This window comes from Equus przewalskii, chromosome 9, assembly GCF_037783145.1.
Source record: "Equus przewalskii isolate Varuska chromosome 9, EquPr2, whole genome shotgun sequence".
Classification (NCBI taxonomy): Eukaryota; Metazoa; Chordata; class Mammalia; order Perissodactyla; family Equidae; genus Equus; species Equus przewalskii.
This window is the reverse complement of record NC_091839.1, coordinates 13,118,090-13,137,934: the sequence shown is the minus strand read 5'-3', so window position 1 is coordinate 13,137,934 and position 19,845 is coordinate 13,118,090. Positions and strand designations below refer to the sequence as shown.

At 53.9% G+C, this 19,845-nt stretch overlaps 1 protein-coding gene across 12 annotated transcripts in view; it reads right to left on the bottom strand.

The window, feature by feature from the left end:
• POU2F2 (POU class 2 homeobox 2) overlaps nt 1-19,845 on the bottom strand; it is a 74,612-nt gene that overhangs the window by 12,596 nt on the left and 42,171 nt on the right. For 5 of the 12 annotated variants that reach the window (XM_070557966.1, XM_008532015.2, XM_008532016.2 and 2 more), the window contains 4 exons: nt 12,464-12,529; nt 12,316-12,350; nt 12,121-12,177; nt 8,698-8,814 (listed from right to left, as the gene is read on the bottom strand). In XM_070557966.1, coding sequence (XP_070414067.1) covers nt 8,698-8,814; nt 12,121-12,177; nt 12,316-12,350; nt 12,464-12,521 — 267 coding nt within the window. In that variant the 5' untranslated portion in view covers nt 12,522-12,529. Of the gene's footprint in view, nt 1-8,166; nt 8,446-8,697; nt 8,881-12,120; nt 12,178-12,315; nt 12,351-12,463; nt 12,530-19,845 lie in introns of all 12 variants that reach the window. The other 7 variants (XM_070557963.1, XM_070557967.1, XM_070557968.1 and 4 more) reach the window with 3 other exon arrangements.

The following is a 19,845-nucleotide window of genomic DNA, read 5'->3' as shown; positions in this document are numbered from 1 at the left end:
TCCTGAGCGTCACACTCAGTGAAAATCCCCTTTTCTCCCCAAAAGCCTGAAAAAGAGGTGTCTCCAGATTTCTTTCTGAATCAGCAGGGAGAGGAAAAGAAGGGGGGATAAATGAATCCCAATTTGCAGTGTGGTCTCCTGGAGAGGCGTCCAAAGGAAAAACTTAACCACACCCCCATCCACATTACTCGGCCCAGCACTTGGGGTCACCCTTGATTCCCTCTTCCCTTCCTCTCCCCAACCCAGCCAATCCATCCACGACTCCTACCAAAAAGTTCTAAACTTTTTGTGCTCTGAATTCTGTGGTGTCTGACAAAACCTACTGGCCCCTTCTCAGAATGAAAAATGCATAAAATAAAATATAAAGGATTTCAAATGAAATCAATTATATTGAAATATAGTCATCAAACATATTCTGAATTTTGACAATAGTGACAAGAGCAAGCAATGGGTCTGATGACTACTGTAATCTCATAGACGATATTTTGCGAGATCTGCAACAGCTGTAGGAGAATATGGAAGTATCTGTGATTCCACTGGTGACAAAGTCCAAGTACTGCTAACGCTTCTGTGGTCTGTGGCCTATATCATAACAGAAGGAAGTGCTACATTTTTGGTTAGAGGAAAGTAAAAATCGAGATGTAATTTTTTTCCCACCCAAGTTCACAGCCCCACCCCCACCCCGAATTCTATCCACGGACCCCTCTGAGGGCAGTCTGTGGAATCCAGGTTCCTGTTCTAACATATTAATGGAACCATGATGCCTCCACTGGCTTTCATGGCGTTTGTAATATGATCTAACTCCTTGCCGTGGCCCTGCATGACCCAGCTTTCCTCACCTCCCACTACTCTCTCACTCCCTAACTCTGCCACACTGGTCTCCTTCCTGTTACCAAAAACAGAAAGAAGTCCCCACCTCAGGGCCTTTGCTTGTGCTGTTCTCGCCATTCTTGATCTGCCTGTGACTGGCCCCTCCTCATCATTCAAGTCTCTATCAAATGCCCCTCCTCAGAGAGGCCTCCCCTGGCTGCCCGCTCTGATAAGCAGTCTTCCTTTCCTCAGTCACTGTCTTAAATTACATTCTTTTCTTTCCTTCATAGCAATTATCTGCTTCCTGTCTGTCTCCCCACCAGGTGTGGGCGCCAGCTCCATGAGGGCACGGACTCGTCTCCTTGTTCCTCACTGCATCCCCCATGGGAACGGCGCCTGGGCCTGGTGGACATTCACTAAATGTTTGCTGACTAAAGGAATTCAAGAATGAAAGAAAGAGAGAAGATCGTGGGTGAACAGTGAGCTGGCTCAGCACTGCGGTTAGCCAGTAGGAGGCCCCATTTCTCCACAATCTAGAGGCGGTGTGGCGATTTGAAGCCACTTGGGGGCGTGTTACGACCGAGTCAGATGGTGGAGAAGTTACCGTAAGCAGAGAGACCCGGGAAGGGCCCTGGCCAGGATATTTAGTGGATAATCTGCTCAGTCTCTAACCCGTGAGAAAAACTAGCACAGAGTCGTTAGCACGCCTCATCAGAGCCAAGAAGGGAAGAGACCAACTCTTGCTCAGGGCTGCATTCTGATCACTCCCCACCCCAGTGCAGGCACCTAACAGGCGAGCAGTGAATTTTCAATGAATGAATGAGGTAGAACCCAGGATGGGTGGTGTTTCAGGGCAAACTGGCTGTGCTTTGCCACAGCTGGGATCTGACCACGGATTGGGGCAGAAAGCCTGAGACACACGCTTTATATGACACATAGGTGAACTGCCGTGTAATCGCCCACTTTCCCATCTGGGCTTGTTCCCCCTCGGGGGAGGAGATAGCCTTAAGAACGAACTGGAGGAGGCCTACCACTAAGTGAACAGACATTGGGCTAAGCATCCTTCACGCTGTCTGCGCCCAGCCCAGGTGCAGCCTCGCTCCAGCGCACAGGGCCGCTCCCCACTCCCCCGCTCCGGCCTCCACACGGGCTCCACGACTGGAATGGTGTTGGCGTGCGTGTCGACACTCACTTGCCAACACTGATATGGCAAATTATGACCATTCCAGACATCCCGTTCTAAAACGTGGACCGCCTAGGGTTAAGTCCAGAGAGGGGAGGACAGGAAGGGGTGGGAGATGGGGACCACAGAAATTGTATTGTGATCGATTGTGTTCAAAATGAGCACAGGCTCGTGTCAGTCTGCCCAGCGGTGGAATGGGCTGCCTGGGAAGGCAGTGAGCACCTGTTCTGGGAGCCACCTGGTGAAACTGCACCCCCCACCTGCCCAGGATGGTGCAGAGGGAGTCCCTACACTGGGGGAGGGTAGAGTAGAGGGGTGCAAGGGTCCCCTCCAGCTGAGAACTCAGAGGATTGAGTCTTGGCCCTCTTGCCTGATTCTTGCTGTGTGACTCGGGGAAAGCCAACTCTCCCTTCTGGGCCTTGGCCTCCTTAACTGTGACGATGCACAGGATCCTGGAAAGACCCGGGCTCTGGAGACAGCCAGCAACTTGACTCTGTCCCTCACACACTGTGGGACCATGGACAGTCCCTTACCCCTTTAAGCCTCAATTTCCTCAGGTGACACCTCAATAATTCTTACCTCATGGGGCTATTAAAGGAATTAAATGAGACAACGCGTGAAGAATGCTTAGCCTGATCTCTGTTCACTTAATGGTAGTGAATAATAATAATAAATGGTAGTCATTATGACTGAGTCATTTCCCTCTCGGGGCCTCAGTTTTGTCATCTACAAAAATGGGGACAATAATGTCTAACTCTTCACTGGGTTGTTCCGACGCCTGAGTGATACTATTATCCACAAAGCATTTTGGAAATCACAACATACTCATCCAACACAAGCATTTGCTACCACTGCACCCTCATGTCCTCCCCGTCATGTCATCCCACTCGACCACGAGCTCTCGAGGGCAGGACCCCCCATCTGGCTGTCAATTCCATCCTGTTCCTGACAACTCCCAACTTCCAGTTCCCACCCAGACTCTCCACTGAGCTTTGGCCTCAAATAGCCGTCTGCCTATTTGATGTCTCCGCGTGGATGATCACTACACTCTTCACCGCCTCCCGGATCCAAAGTCAAACTCGTGGTTCCCTAGCCCAGCCCTTCAAAACACCCTGCTCCTCCCCTGTTTTCCCCAACACAGGAAACCACCTCATCACTACCCAGGGGCTGAAGCCAAAATCCTGGGAGTCACCCTTGATCTATCAGATCCACACAAAATAGCATTCCGGACCCCGACCATCACCCTCATGTCCCACCTGGATGCCTGCAAGGACTTCCCACTGGGCTCCTCACTTCTACTCCCATCCCCCGCAGTCCATTCTCCCTGCAGCAGCTGCAGGGAGCTTTGTAAAGAGTCAATTGGGTCATGCTACTCGCCTGTTTGAAACCCCCAAACAGCTTCCCATTATACCTAGCATACTTTCTGAACTCCTTGATCTGGCCTATGAGGCCCTGCAAAACCTGGTCCTGCCTGCCACCATACCCCGCCTCGCCGCCCCCGCCCCCCACCTCTTACTTGCCTCCTACACTCACTCTGTTCCAGCCGTACCTCCTTCCTCTGTGCCCTGAACAAGCCAAGCTGGTTTCTGCCTCAGGGCCTTTGCACTGGCTCTTCCCGCTTCCTAAGCTCTCCCCCCTCCCCGACCCCAGCTTCTTCATGACTGACTCATTCATGCCTCAGCTTTCAGAGGCCACCTTCTCAGTGAAACTTTCCTGACCACCCCACTAAAAGTGGCTTCCTCCCTCTCTGACACCACTCTGTTTCATTTTCTTCATTACACTTAATCTAAAACTGTCTTGTTTTGCTGGTTTGTTTACTAGTTTACTGTCTGTCTCCCCACTAGAACATCAATTTCTCAAGGGCAGCCACCTCTGCCTTGTTCACAGCTGTCCTCTCAGGGCCATGAATAGGCGCCTGGCATACACAAGGTGCTCAATAAGTGCTAGTCGAATGAATAAACAACTATGATTATTCCAGTCACTCCACTAGGGGAATCTCTAGAAGGGGGAGTGGTGTGGACAGAGGCGGCCTGTCTCTAGTATGGGCTCTTTGTCCCTCAGAGGTTGGCCCTGCCACAGGAAGTCCCAGCAATTGGGGCAGAACACCACAGAACAGAGAACCATTCAACAGGGAGAAAAAACACCTACATGTGGATGGTGCTACATCCCATGCTACCTCATGCTAAAAATCCAGGCTAGATGAGCAATAACAGATGCTAAAAATCCAGGAGTCGTGGCGTGACTGGCAGCCGTGGCCCACTCCTGGACTCCAGGGGCCTGTGGGTGCACTGATGACACACCTCCAGATGGGTGGTCTGGCTGGCCTGGCATTCTCTGTCCCTTCTTCAAGCAGTAGGACCCATCTCTTCCTCCTGGGGACTTGCTGTCCCCCACTCTCAGGTCACACGGTCCAGGTGGGGCTGACCCCACCTTCTCAGGCGTCGGAGGCACTGACTCAAACCTGGCCAGCAGGCATGTTTTATCTCCCTGGGTCCGGCGGCAGCAAGTCTAGAAGCTGGCACCCACTTTGCCTGCCCCAGAGTGAAAAGGGAGACGTCCCTGGGGCCAGGCTTGACGTTCCAGGCTGGGCCTTTTCAGGGATCTCAGCCAAATATTCCCTTTTCTTCTTCAGTAGCCTGGAGTAGAGCTTAGACCCGGCGGACACTCCCTCCCAGCTCTTCCTTTGCTGTCTTCCACCATGGGCTCCCATCTCCCAACTTCCTGAGCCCGCCCTGCTCTCTCACTTCACATTCACCATTCCCACACCTGGAACCCCCTTCTCCAGCTTGTCCACCTAGTAAACTCCTACTTGTCCCACCTTGGTTCAGATACCACCTCCTCCTGGGAGCCTTCCCTGACTCCCTCAGACACAGGTCACCTTTCTTTTCCCACACTCCCACCACATCTAGTAGGTTTCTCTGGGAAACCTTTATTCACTAGGTCCTACCAGCCTAAAAGATTTTGTTAAGCTTTATTTGCTGTGGTTATATTATGAAATAGAGATTTTTTTTTTTGGTTCTTCAAATACAAAATGATGTTTTAACAGCTGATGTAAATTTGCGATCAATGCCTACCCCTACCCTAGACAGTCTGAATTACTCCCCTGGAGAGATGCCTTCCCTACCCTTGATTGAAAAGCTGCAGCAAAACATCCCTCATTGATTCAGTAAACATCCCTGCGCCCCCCCTTGGTGGAAGGCATCGTGCTGAATGCGGGACACACAAATTATAAAATTGTGTCAAAATCATCCCTTTATCTGTACAAGCTAGAAAATGCAGGGAAGCTTCCTGCCAGACTGTTTAACCGACATTACTTTGGAAGCTGGTATTAGAGGGACGGACGGGGGACTTTCCCTTCGTCCTTTATGTAATTTTAAAGTGATAGGGGTTACAGGGGCTTTTGGCTTTCTTAGTATTTTTCAAGTGAAACATTTCTTAGTGGTTTGTTGGTGTGTCTGTTTCCCTACGAGGCTGGGAGCCCCTTGGGGACAACGCTGGGTCTGAGTTAGTCCTAAGTCCTCAGCTTCCTGCCAGGGCCTGACACATGGGAGATGTCTGCGAAATGACAGCAAGACAGAGCCGAGCAGGCAGAGGAAGTGGACTCAGTGGCAGGAGACACAGGCTGAGGAGAGGGGTTCAAGCCCAGGGCTGTGGACGGCTGTGCCTGTGGTGGGCAGCAGGAACATGGTCCCAACCGCAGCCTGGACCCAGCATGGTGCCTGACACAGGGGCAGATAGGACAAAGGTTTGTCTGTGGGGAAATGAGGTCACAGGGTGACAGAACTCCCAGAAAACAAACTTGGCCAGCTTTGCACTTACAGAGGACAGACAAGGGAAGATCAGAGCTGAGGGAAGCTGGGGCGTAGGGAGCGAGAGGAAAGGGAGGGCGGGGTTTGAGGAGACCTGGAGAATCAAGCCTGGGCGGATAGCAGTGGCAGAGGGTTGGCCTACTGCTGCCAGGGCTTCTGGGGGCCTGGGGGAGGTGGTTTTAAGGGTGTACGAACAGAAGTAGTGTCTGCTGCTCACAGGGGATGATGGCCTCGCTGGGTCTGCCTTAGGCTGTCCTGTCCCTCCTCCCTCCCTCTAGTCTTTGTCCCTTCAACAGGTATTTCCACAGGCATATTCTCACACAGCTCTGGGCCATCTGGGCTGTGGCAGGAGGAGAGGCCTGGGCTGGGGTCCCCCAGAGGAGGCAGGAGGCAGAAAATCAAACTAGCAGGAGGGAGGGAAGTCACTGAAGACTTCCCGGAGGTGTGGACTCCCAAGCTGAGGCTTAAAGGATGAAGAGATGCTGACCAGGTAAAGGAAGGGAGCTGACTTCCAGGGAGAAAGGAGGACAAGAGCAGGGGCACCTAGTGAGGAGCTCTGAGCCTTGGCGTTGCTCAGTGAGGAGCCATGTGTGCCGTGAGGCAAGCAGAACATGTGCTGTGGGGTCTCTGGTGGCCACGGTGGGAGGGAAACACGTCCTGGGAAGGCTGCAGCCTGGATCACGCAGTTAGAGACCTAGACTCCCAGGCCGCACTCATGGTGTGACATGGGGCAGGCAAGTCACTTTGCCCCTTGGAGCCTTGGCCGTGGTGAGGATTTGTGGGTTCGAGGGGGTCATTGTTAGCACAGTGCCTGCTACAAAGGCTGCAATGACAGGCTCTATTTATTGTTGCTGGGACGAGCCAGGCATTGGGAGGCTACATCTGGAAGAGCCGTTATGGAGCAGCGGGCACAGGTTGCTCTGTGTGATTCTGCAGAACCAGGCCCAGCAGCAGGAAGCTCTAAGAACGCAGATTCCAGCTCAGTGTTAAGGACAGTCCCAAATGGGAGCACTAGTCAGCAGTGGAACAGGCCCCTTGGAGGCCAAATTCTGTCAAGAGAACAGCCGCGAGGGTGCTGGACAGCTCCCTTGTGTGGACAGCATCTGCCTCAGGGGTTCCACGGAAGGGGATGGAGAGGGAGAAACAATCAGAGGAACAGTCACTGTGGGAAACACGGGGCCATGGGAAGTTACATAGGGTCCTCTGCTGTAGGACTTAGGACCTTCACTGACCTGGAGCACGGGCCACAGACCCAAATGCTTACAGAAACCAGGCAGACAGCACAAATGGGTGACATGGCCAGGTGTGGATGTGGTGGGCTGGAGAGAGCAGGCCCATCAGGAAGGGAAGCCTGCCCAGCTCCTACCCTGCTCCCGTCAGCTATCCTTATGGGAAATCTGCTGGACACTGTCATGGGTTGAATTGTGTTCCCCAAAAAGATATGTTGGAAGTCCTAACCCCTGGTGCCTATAAACATGACCTTATTTGGAAATAGGGTCTTTGCAGAAGTAATCGAGTTAAAATTAGGTCATGAAGGTGGGTTCCGATCCAATGACTGGTGTCCTTATAAGAAGGGGAAATTTGGACACAGAGACAGACACACACGGAGAGAAGATGGCCAGATGATGACAGAGGCAGAGACTGGAGCGATCCAGCTACAAGCCATGGAATGCCAAGGATTTCGGGCACCACCAAAAGCTAGAAGAGGCAAAGAGGGATTCTCGCCTAGAGCCTTCAGAGAGAGCACAGCCCCGCTGACACTTTGATTTTGGATTCTGTGGTCTGAGCTAATAAATTTCTGTTGTTTTAAGCCATCCAATTTGTGGTACTTTGCTCTGGCAGCCTAGGAAACTAATATAGCCACTAACACATGATTCAATGTATTACCAGAAGTCTCCAGAAAGGGGAAAGAGGATGCAGCATTTCCTAACTCAGATCACAGGCCCTTTTTCTGAAAGTGTCTCGCTGGATGAGCACAGGATGCGATGTGGGGTACTTATTCTGATTCTCAGCCTTTTCTTTTGCACCCACACAGGTCTCATACATGGGAGTGACTCCTGGTTTCCTCAGCTGTAAATTGAGGATAATGCGCCAACCTCCCAGGTGGGTGTGAACCCTCAGCAAGATGCAGCGAATGAGCTTAGCCAGGCACTCCATCATGTGAAGGATGTCCCCCACCTAAGCCTTGTTTTACCCCCCTGAGAGATGGGCGGCAGCATCTCCCAAGGCTTCCTATGGTTGCTGAGAACTACCCAGCACATAGCTAGTGGTCAGAACAGTCCACATGGACCAGTCAGCCCCCTGCACACTCCCGGCTTCTGTGGTCCTCTGCTGGAGGGAGCGTGTTCCTCCAGCTTCCCTTACCTGTGCTGTGAGCTGGATGGGCTGGGACAGGGTGAGCTGTGGGGTCCCAGGGGGCTGGCTGGCAGGCTGTGATGGTGGCAGGTCGCCTCCCCCAGAGGAGGCTGGGGGCTGCGAGGTCGAGGAGGAGGCAGAGGAAGAGGAGGAGGAAGAGGAAGAGGAGGTGGAGGAGGCAGCGGCGACGGCAGCGGCGGCATTGGATTGCTGCACGGCGGCGGCCAGGAGCTGGGCCTGCGCTTGCTGCAGGAGGAGCTGCTGCTGAGCTGGCATCAGTGCCGTGAGCTGTTGGGGGGCAGGGGCAGCAGGGGCCAGAGGAGGGGCATGGGGAGGAGCAGAGAAGGCAGAGAGGGGTTAGTGCCTGAGCCAAGCAGGTTAGGGGGCAAGTCTCCCAGGAGGACAGAAGAGGGCAAGAAGTAGTCATGAGAAAGAGGCCATGGCCCTGGTGGGACCTGTCCTCTCCTGGCCACCAGTCCTGTAACAGATGGGAGGTGGCTAGCCTGTACCCCACCCTCCCCATCCTTCCCTGGTACTTACCCCAGCTAGCTGGCTGCCCGTCAACATGAGTTGGGCCTGGGGCAGATGTGGCTGAGCCGGCTGAGGGGGCAGGGGTGCTGCTGGGGCTGAGTCGCCACTGGGGTCTTCAGCCTTGATCTGGGGGGGAGAGAGGCAGGGTCCGGGACCCCAGAATGTTAAGTGGAGGCCAGAGAGAATGCCCACCTGTGAACCAAAGAGAGGGCACGTGTGTGGCAAAGGCAGCCTCGGGCTGGCACAGGAGGGGTGGACTGGGGAACGGGGATGAGACCCGGCACAGGCCAGCTGGGAGCATCGGGCGGGCCACCCTCTGGCCTCAGTTTCCTCATCAGTCAGATGGGGCTAACACATCCCCTGCACCCAAACTCCCTACAGAGGAGCATCACCTTTGAAGAGCACTTTTCCCCTCTTGAGAGTCAGTTTCCCCATCTGTAAAATGGGAAATGATGCCAGTGAGGGCCCCGGGATGTCAAATAAGAGAGTTCTAGGTCCCATACCCCTCATCTGCCTCAGCCCGAGGTGCATCTCTTATTTGCCTAATGGAGAAGGACTGTATTAGAGAAAGAGCCTTGGGGTATTAAAAAAAAATCACCGCTTTGGAATACAGGTCATGAACTCAAGTGCGTACAGAAACAGGCAGACAGCACAAACAAGTGACGTGGGCAGGTTTAGACCAGGCAAGAGAGCCTGCCCACCTGAAGGGAGGCCTGCCCAGCTCCTGCTCTGCTCTTGCCGGCCACTCATTTCAAAATCTAAAGCAAAAACACTGGCAGGACCAGAAAAGCACATTTGTAGGCCTGATGTGGCCCAGGGCTGCCGGCTCTCAGCCTCCACCCCAGGAGTCCGCTGAGCCCCGCCCCCTCTCTCTGCTCAGGATGCCGGTGCATCTCACATTGAACACATAGGCGAGACCAGCATAGAGCAGTCCTGGCCTCTTTCCTCTCCTAGATAACAAGCCAGATGGGCCTGTTGGTAAAGGACATGTCGGGATGGCAGGAGGCATGGCTTCATGGATCACACACTTTCAGGCCCAGAGGGGACATTAGGGATCATCCTTCAGCCTAATGTCCCAGCACCATTTTGCCAAAGGAGGTCCAGAGAGGGACAGAAATTCGCACAACATGATACAGTGGCTTGGCAGAGGCATGGCATTCGGAATGCAGACTGAGACGAATGGACAGAGGCCCAGGAAACAAATAAGAGTGAGTGGCGTGCCCCAAAGTATGGGATGTGAATGGCAGAACGTTTAAAGGGTACAGAGATGAGCATGAAACAACAGTGAGTGTTAGAATCCGGGACAGTGGCTGTTCCTAGTGGAGAATTAAGAGCCTTCTGGAAGTCCAGTAGTGTTCTGCTTCTTGATCTGGTGCTGGCGACATGGGTGTTCAGTTTTGAAAAGCCACAGAGCTGTATACTGAAGATCTATGTGTATCATATTTTAATTAAAAGTTAAAAAACAAACATTGCGGGCTGTGGTGAGAACACCATCCCTCTTTCAGGCTCCTTCATTCTTTCTGGTTCTCTTAAGAAAGTCTCGGGGCTAGGTGGCACAGAGGTTAAGTGTGCATGTTCTGCTTTGGCAGCCCGGGGTTCGCCGATTCGGATCCCGGGTGCGGACATGGCACCACTTGGCAAGCCATGCTATGGTAGGTATCCCACATATAAAGTAGAGGAAGATGGGGACGGATGTTAGCTCAGGGCCAGTCTTCCTCAGCAAAAAGAGGAGGATTGGCAGCAGATGTTAGCTCAGGGCTAATCTTCCTCAAAAAACAACAACAAAAAAAAACAAAAAAAGAAAGTTTCCGTTAGGTGCTAGGATGTCCCCAACACCTCCCCAACACTGGCTACTGTCCTCTTTTAACAAACAGAGAACAGGGCTCAGGCTCAGACCCTTCAGTACGCAAGAGTCTCCGGGTGCATTTTAATAATCATTGTATTTATTTCCATGGCAAGTGATTCTGGTTTTCCATTCATGAAATTTCCATTTAAAAAACGTTTATTTCAGCTGTTGAAAATCGAGCCAGTTCATGAGCTGATAATTGTTGAAGCCGATTGATGGGTACCTGGGGGTTTATATTCATTGTATACTTCTTTCTACTTTTGTATCTGCTTCACATTTTCCATAATAAAATGTTTTTAACAATTGAGCCAATTGACAAAATTATGATGTAAATAATTGTACGTGGTCGTGTGTGGATTTGTCTGAAACTGTGATGGGAGCACATGAATCACTGAACGGAGGGAAAGACTGACACAGAAGAAACCGGAGTGAGAAGGAGCGGAGAACAGGACGCTGGATGGATGGAGACCTGCAGTCAGAGGCTGCCGCCTTCTCTGCCTTAGGCTTTCCTGAGGTTTCCTGGGAACCAGGGCCCAGGCCAGGGAAGGGGAATGAGGACACTTACTTCCCTGGGCCCCTGGGCTGCTGTGGGGCAGGAGAGGCTGCAAAGATTCAGCTGAGAAGGGTGGGGGTGATGGACACATGCTCTGCTCTGTGGGCTACAGCCAGAGCGGAGCCTGAGATCAGAGGGAAGGAGGTCAGAGCCGGAGCCCTCCTCCCCTGGGCCCTGTCCAACGCGCTGAGGACAAGACACCCATCCACTAAGCAGCATCAGGGCGCCCTAGCCATGAAAGGCACCTCAAAGGTCATCCAATCTGACTGCCCCCACCCCCCCAACCCAGGTTAGAGAAGAGGAAACTGAGAAGCCCAGAGCGGGGAAGTGATTTTTCCATGGTCACGGAGCAGTTCCCGGCCCCCCATCCCATCCCTCGGCCACCTTTGTCAGGGTCAAGAGTCGTGCCCATGACCCTACTGCCCCTGTCCTTTGTGTTGCCTTCAGGCCAGTGGACCTGCCAGCAGCCCCCAACCAGGCTGGAGGGTGGAAACCTAGGTCCCAGACACCCCGGGAAGCCCAGTAGTGCCCAGTAGCAGGGCCCCATCTGGATTTGGGATTTGCTCTATCTGGCCACTTCCGGCTTCCTCCTCATCCTCTACTGTGGTATCCCCACAGCCCACCTCACTGGGTCTGCAACCCCCAGCCTCCCCAGCTGTCCCAGGCTGGCCCCTGAGTATGTGTTGGGGGGCGGGGGGTGGGGCAGGCCCCTGTTCGGTCAGGGAAGTTGGGATGGGGGCGGGGCCCTCGGCTTCCTGTTGTTCATCGCCCTGGGGCTCTGGGGGGGATTTCCCTGGCCACCCCCACCCCCCAGGGAAGGGGAAGGAGCCTGGGTGAGTCACAGGCCTGGGGCGGGAGCCCAAGGGTGAGAAGGGGCGGGAGGTGCCTTGTCACCAAGGTACCAGGGCTCGGTGCCCCCTCAGGCCCTGGGCCCCGAGGCAGGCATGCAGGACTCTCCCAAATGCCAAATGTCACCCATCATGGGACACCTCTCCCCTCTCCCCCTGCCCTGACTGCTCTGACAGGTGCTTACCTTGGTGCTGGGGCCAGATGGGGACACAGAGAACGGGGAGGTCTTATTCTGGGGGTTCTGCGAAGAGAAAGTTGGGGTGGGGGACGGGAACAGTGAGATGAAGCAGCTTCTCATACCCTGCTCCTCCCCCACAGAGTCCCCCTCTTTTCCCTTCTCCCTCTGCCCACTCCTCCTGCTCATCCACTCCCTCCTGACCTGATGGTTAGTGTCTGGTCCATTTCTTTCTGTGTCTGCAACGGGAGGGAAAGGGTGAGTTGTCAGCAGCCACCCCCCACAGCTCCCCCACCACACCTGCCCCTGCCCACGGTGACCCTCTGTCCTCCCTGCTCCCTTCCCCACCCACCTGTGTGCTCTGACGGGGAGTCCAGACCTTGCTTCTCGGCCTCCAGGGGCTTAGACATTCTTATTTCTGGGGACAGAGGAGGGATGCAAGTGGGGTGAGGGAGGGAAAGCCAGGAGGGCTCTCAGGTCCCTCCTCCAGCACCACCCCAGCCTCTCCCCAAAGCCCCGCTCACCCCCCGCCACCTTGCAGGTGTCTCTCTCCAAGAGACATGCCCTCCATTCGGGGCCTCTGCCATCCTCCATCAAGACAAGAAAGGGGCCTTCAGGCCTTAGGGATTTTGCCTGATCCTTTCACCCCTCCAGAAGGTGGCGCAGGGAATGTCAGCCCCTGTGAGGCCCTGGGGCAGGGTTGGGGGTAGATGGCGGTCCTGAGAAGGCTTCAGCTGCCCAGGAGGAGGTTGGTGATGTTCCAAAGGAGCGAGTCAGCCTTGGGCTTCCTCCTCAGGCGTGCCGCCCAGGCACCCGTCCTGCCTCACCAGGTTTCGGGTGAGGCATGTTTTCCACTCTGAGTGGGGCCTGAGGGGTGTGAAGGGACTGCAGCATCCCCAAAGGAGCAAATCTGCAGATCTCTGGGTGTGATTCAGCCGCCCTCTGGCCCCGGCCCCCAGCCCACCACTTTCCCGTCCACACCTCACTCCCACCCGGCCACCCTTCTGGTGTTCAGCGCACAGGCCTAGCAGCCCAACTCTGACCTCTGTAACTCCAGCTCCAACTCCGTCCACTCTGCCCCTGACCTTGTCCTCGAACCTAATCCTAGACTTTTTATCCTTGAATCCCAGCTGCACACTCAAATCCAACCTAGATACCTGCCCCTAAAAATGCATCCTATTCTATAGTTCCATAGACCTGGGAAATGAAGGGAGGTGGCCAAGGAGAGATGGCAAGCTGGCACCAGGGGACATAAAGCAATGGAGACAAATGCTCTGTCTTCACAGTGCTCCAACGCCAACAATGGAAAGGTCAGTGCCTACCAGCGTCAAGCACAGCACTAAGTATGATTCAGAACTCACATGAGCAGCTGGTGCTAACATTACCCCCATTTTACATAGGAGGTAACTGAGGTTCCAAGGGAGGTGTCACCCTCCAAAGAGCACAGTGAGACAGTAAAGTTGTCCTGATAGGACCCCCAGTCTTCGTGACTCCAGGGTCCTCGCTTCTAATCAGAACTGCAACAGTCTAATGGACCCCAGTGGTGACTTCCACCTACCTCATCTCCAGCTGTCACCCTAACCCAAGCTCACCCTGACACTGACTCGTTCCCAGCACTTCCTGGTCCTAGACCCCCATACAAATCTGAGCTTCTGCCTGACCCGTTCTCACTCCCCTTCCCCAGCCTGAATCCCAACTCCCGACTGGATGATCAAAGACCTTAATCTGACCTTGACGCCCAATCAGCCTCAGACCCTAATCATGACTCCGAGTCTGACCCAAAAGTCTGCCCCACGACTCACTCCAAATCCCCAACTAAATCTTGACCCCACCCTATCAAAGGAGCTGTCCAGCTCTAGCGTGCCTTGTACCCAAGATACTTAAAGAAGGTCAGCTAAAGAGAGAGCTGGGACATCCTCAGCAATTGAAAAAAAAAAAAAGTCCAGGAATTTTGCAATTGAGGATTACTCAACATGAAAGATCACTCAGGTTTAAAATTTCTGATTCAAGAGCCAGGTCACACACTGCCAGTGGAAGTGTAAATCGACACAGTTCAGGAAAGCTGAAGAGGTGCCCCCTCCCTATGACCAGCACGTCCACTCCCGGGCATCCACCCAAGAGAAGGGAGCCTCCTGCCACCAATGCCCTCGGGCACCCGTGTTCCCAGCAGCCCTTTTGCATTGGCCCAGAACTGGAAATAACCAAGGCCTGTCAACAGAGAAAGGGTCAACACAATGTGGTATGTCCATACGATGAAATACTCCACAGCAAGGAAAAGAGCAGACACACACACCACTGTACGCATCTCACACACACCACTGGATCTCACCTATGTGAGGCCAAGGGAAAGACGTCAGACACAAAAGTGGACAGACAGTGGGACTCCGATTATGTGAAGCCCAAAAACAGGCAAGATGATATCAGGCGATCAAGGTCAGATTAGTGGGTACCTTTGGGGAAGGGCATGAGGAAGCCTGCAGGGGGGTGGAAATGTTCTGCAACTTGATCTGTTGGGTGGATACAGGAGTCTATACATACATAAAAATCCATCAAGCCGTACACTTAAAATTTGAGCACTTTACTATACGTACGTTATGTTTTCACACACACACAAAAAAAGAAAAACATTTAAAGGCTAAAAATATAAATAATACTAAGCCAGAACAGAGTCCTATTAAGGCATAGGCTGGTGAGATAGGGGAAGGGGTAGGTGCCCAGGATGCTGCAGGAGCTCAGGCCCTGTTTTTGGGCATTGGGGATGGTGCACCGAGTGGCTAACGATCTGAGAAACACAGGAGGACACAAAGGGAGCCAGGCGATGAGGCCTCACTCCTGACTCTGAGGCATCGAAGGCAGGAGCCCTGCCTGATCCTGCCTCTAAATCTCCCAGACCCTGGCCCTGCTCTAGGCAGCCGGTAACCCTGACTCGGCCCTAAATCTCAGCCCTCCTAGCATCTCTGCCTCCTCCCTGGCCGCTCTCTCCAGCCAGTGTCCACATGGCCCCAGGGAGATCCTTCCCACACTCATCACTGCCTGGCCCTGAACCCTTCCGCGGCTCTCTGGTTCCACAAGAAAAGACCAGGCTCCATGGTCTGGCCTTCGGGGTGTGGCCCCTGCCACCCTCCACTGCCCATTTCTTGCTACTCATGCATCCTGCTCTTCAACCACACCAGGCATCTCCCTCTGCTTAGGGGTCCTGCTTGATGGGGAGGCCAGACCTTACAGGTTCTGTGCTCCCAGCCCAGCTGGTACATCCCTCTCCTACCCGCAGACCAGGCTGGCTTCTGACCTCACCTCCACCCCAGAGAGTTCGTGCTCCTCCTTGGCCTCTGTTATGAGCTGAGTTGTGCCCCCCAACATTTCTATCTTGAAGTCCTAACCTCCAGTAACTCAGCATGTACTTTCTTTGGAGATAGGGTCTTTGTTAAAATGAAGTCATTAAGGTGGGCCCCAAACAAATATGACAGATGTCCTTATAAAAAGAGAAGACTGGGACACAGACACACACAGAGGGAAGACCACACGGAGACAGGGAGAAGTGGTCATCCCAAGGCAAGGAGAAAGTCGTCAGAAGAAACTAACCCTGTCGATACCTTGACCTTGGATGTCTAGCTTCCAGAATTTCGAGAAAATTAATTTCTGTTGTTTAAGCCCCCCAGTCTGTGGTATGTTGTTTTGGCAGCTCTAACAAACCAACACAGCCTCTCACAGCCGTGCCCTCCCGCTGTCCTAGTCCCTAGCCTGCAGGGTGGTGGCTGTCTGAGTGCCGGTCCTTTCCCACCAGACCAGGGGCAGGCCTGGTGTGACTCATCGCTGGGTCCCTGGCATCACCCAACCCAGAAGAAGAGGTTAGAAATGTTTGCTGAATGTCCCTGCAGCTCTCTCTGTCTCTTACTTGTTCCTGTCTCTGTCCTGCTTTCTCTCTGCCATTTAGCAAACGTTTCCTGAGGCCTTGGCGTGGGCTGGTCCCTCTGCCAGGAACACTCTTCCCCACTCTTTCCACCTGATGACCTCCTACTCATCCTTCAGGACCCAGCACAGGCTCCATCCTCTATGAAGTCACCCCTGGTCCCCCAGAGGTCTCTCCCCTGCTTCCTTTACCTCGCTCCCCCTGGCCCGGCATCTCCCCTTGCCACGGTCCTAGAGGCTGTAGCCATCTGCACCCTCATGTGTCTCCCCCCTTCAAGTGCCCGTCTTATTCATCTTGGGGTCCCCAACACTACCCAGCACAGGACATATGGGTCGAATGAACAAGGGTGGCCCCAAGGCCCTCATCTCCCTCCTCCAGGCCCTTGCCTCTGCTCTTCTCCCACCTGGGGCACCTTTTCCTTCTCTATTAGCAAAGTCCTACTCCCCTTTAAGGCCCACGTCACCTCCTCTGTGAGGTCCTCCCTGACTCCCCAGGTGGTTGGTGTCTCTCTCCTCTGGGCTGCCACTACCCCTGCCCGCCCAACACACCCTGATCACTTGGGAAGCGACCCCACACCCTACACTGTAGGCTCCTTAGGGCCCAGGCTGGAGTCATCGCTGCACATGCTGGCACTGTGTCTTTGCAATGAATGAATACATGAAAGGGTCCCTGACAGACCAGGACCCAATCCTCTCTCAAACAAGGCCTCTTCCCTGCTGTCACCTGACATCTGACCCTCAGCCCCAACCCCCAAGCAACCCTAGCCTAAACCTTTATGTACCCTCCCCACTGCAGGGATAGTGGTTGGAGAGGTAAGGGTGGTTTGAGGGGAAATTTCCACCACTGTTTCCCTTATTCTCCTTAATTCTGCTCAACCCCCCAATTCCCACACAGCCCTCGCACCCTGGCTGCCTTTCATCCAGGCCTTCCTTGCTCTGCTTTCCTCCTCCCCCATCAGAGCCCAATCCAAGAAAAGGGTCTCATCAAATCATCCTCACCAAGGATGAACAGGGGCCTCCATTTCCACTGCGGACTCAAAGCCAAATGGCCCCAAAACAGGGCCTCGAGGGCATTGGTAACCCCGTTAAGAGGCCTGCCGAGCCACTCATCCTGCAGGCTGTCAGCCTTGGCCGAGGCGGGGTGGCCTCTTGCCCCTCTCTCTTGACTTTAGAGAAATACTGATGCCCAGACACTGATTTCATTGGGACAGGCTGAGACCTGGGCATCTGGATTTTTAAAAGTCCCCCCAGGTGATTCCAATATGCTCCAGCCCCCAGGCGTCTTCGGAAGCACCTCTCAAAACCTCATCCTATGGAAAGGTTGGTTGATTATTTATGGGCATCCCTTCCATTCTCCCATCACAGGCAGTGTGTAACTTTTTAGTGGAACGGGCGGGGAAAAGCAATGCAGAACCATACCAGGCCCCTTGAATCTCACCATCCTTGAGTCAGACCCACCCAGGGCTGCCCACGCCCCTGGGCTCACACCCGCTTGCCCGACTGCCCCAGGCCTGGGACTCTGGGTCCCCTCCACCCTTCCCACCCCTCCCTTGCCCCTCCCTCCCCGGACTTTCACTTCTCCTCTGCATTTCCCCCAGCCGGTTTTAGCAGACTTGGGCCAGCTTCTCGTTAGCACTTACCGAAAATGGGGCTAAATATAGAGGGCCCAAGGGCTGCCCCTCACCCCTCCTGGCCCCGCTTGGCCTGTCCCCTGGGTCCTCTGCCTCCACAGCCCGCTTCAGTCAAGGCTGTGGCCTGGGAGCCCCTGCGGGCAGGGCCTGCACTGCCGGGAACCTCTGTGGGCCCAGCTGGCCCAGTCCCAGCCTCCTTAGGAGCATCACCTCGCACCCCCACAGCCCCACAGCTGTCCCTGGGCGGCCTCAAGGGACTGAACACTTCTGAGCTGTCAGGAGGGAGGGATGGAAATACGGGCAGCAGACACAACAAGAGAGGTGGCCCCACAGCTGTGCCGACAACAGGCAGGAGCCACCACATAGCGCAAACACCACAGCCACAGGCAGGCTGGGCCCCGGTCATGGATGGAGACCATGCAAACACACACAGGGATGGATGAACACAGATCCAAGACAGGAATGTTTTCCCATTAAGACACATGCCCAGACACAATGACATGGGCAGATATGCAAAACACATATTTAGACATGTGTGTGCACAGCTGTGCTTACACACACACAAGTCACACCCAGACACGCACACACTCACACCCCGGAGTCACTCACAGACATATAGATACAGATGTGCATACACACATACCCAGAGTCACTCAGACAGACACACAGACATGTACACACTCACACATCCAGAGTCATCTCATCCTAGGAGATGGCCAGGGCAGACCCCTGAATCCAGTTCACAGATGTGGAGACCGAGACCAAGCAGGACAAGTGATATGCCCAAGGCCACACAATATATTAATTCCTATCCATGCAGCGGCACCCAGAGCAGGCCTCCAGGGTAGGGCACTTCTGTGAGAAATCCAAGTAAACGTTCTAACCCAGTGCCTGGCATGTACGAGGCCCCCATTCAACCCCAAACAGGGATGAGTCAGTGGTGGAGGAGATGGCATGCATGTGCAGAGGCCCCAGATCTCTGTGTCTACACTGTATGTGCACACACACCTACACATAGTTGCACACATGGGCACCTCAGTAAATAATCATGCCATCCTGCCAGTAGTCTTCCTTCCAGCCCAACTCACCTCTTTTACCTTGCTCATACCCACTCACCCTTCACATCTCAGCCCAGACATCCCTCCTCCAGGAAGCCCTCTCTGACACCCCCCTGCTGAATTGGGTAAGTCTTCTGAGCTCCCACAGCCCCTCGTGCCTCCCATATCCTAGCCCTGACTCCTCTGCCTGTGTGTCCTCCACTGAGTGACAGGTGTGTCTCCCACGCTGGACTGGGGACTCCAGGAGGACACATCTGAAGCCGCCTTTTTCAGTTGTATTTCCAACACCCAGCACAGAACTGCTCAATAAATACGTGCTGATGAAGGGTCACAGAGATGCCACAAACACTGAGGCACACAAGGTGGCACACACCAAACCAAGACTCATCCCCACAGGCACCCATGAATGTGACACATATGCCACAGCCATGCCCGTACAGCCACAAATGAAACAATCATGAAGTATTGACGCTTGCCGAGTTCCAGGCACTGTGTTAAGCATTTACACACATTACTTCATTTAACTCTTCCATCAGCACCGCTGAGAGATGACTATCATTACGCAGAGACAGATACATTATACCGAATGAGGCAACAAATACAAATCGCCCTGTATGGTGCCTGACACACAATGCTCAGTCAACTGACATTTGGGGGGCGGGGGGGAGCAAGGTTAATAAGCACACAAACATACAATAAATTTTTAGGCTGTAATAAGTGCCATGAGGAAAAGACACAGCAGGGCGAGGGGACCAAGAATGGCGGGATTAGTTGCAGGTTTAGATGGGGAGGTCAGGGAGGGCCTCCCTGAGGAGGTGACATCTGAGGCGCATCAAGTGAGGAAGTGAGTCAATCGATCCTTTCCAAGGGTACCTCCACAATGCCATCCACAATGGCCCCTCACACACAGACACAGGACAGTCACACCCAGAAGACTCGAACCACGGCTCATATACATGTACACAGATGTGCACACACTCAAAATGCAACAACACAGCCTTCCGACCCCCTTGCAGTCCCCATTCAAGGAACACTCATGCCACCCACCCACTGGTCTTCTAGATAGGAGCCTGCTACCATCACCGGACTCCATCCTCCTCCCCTGGACCCTCCAGAACAGGGCAGCAGAGATGGAA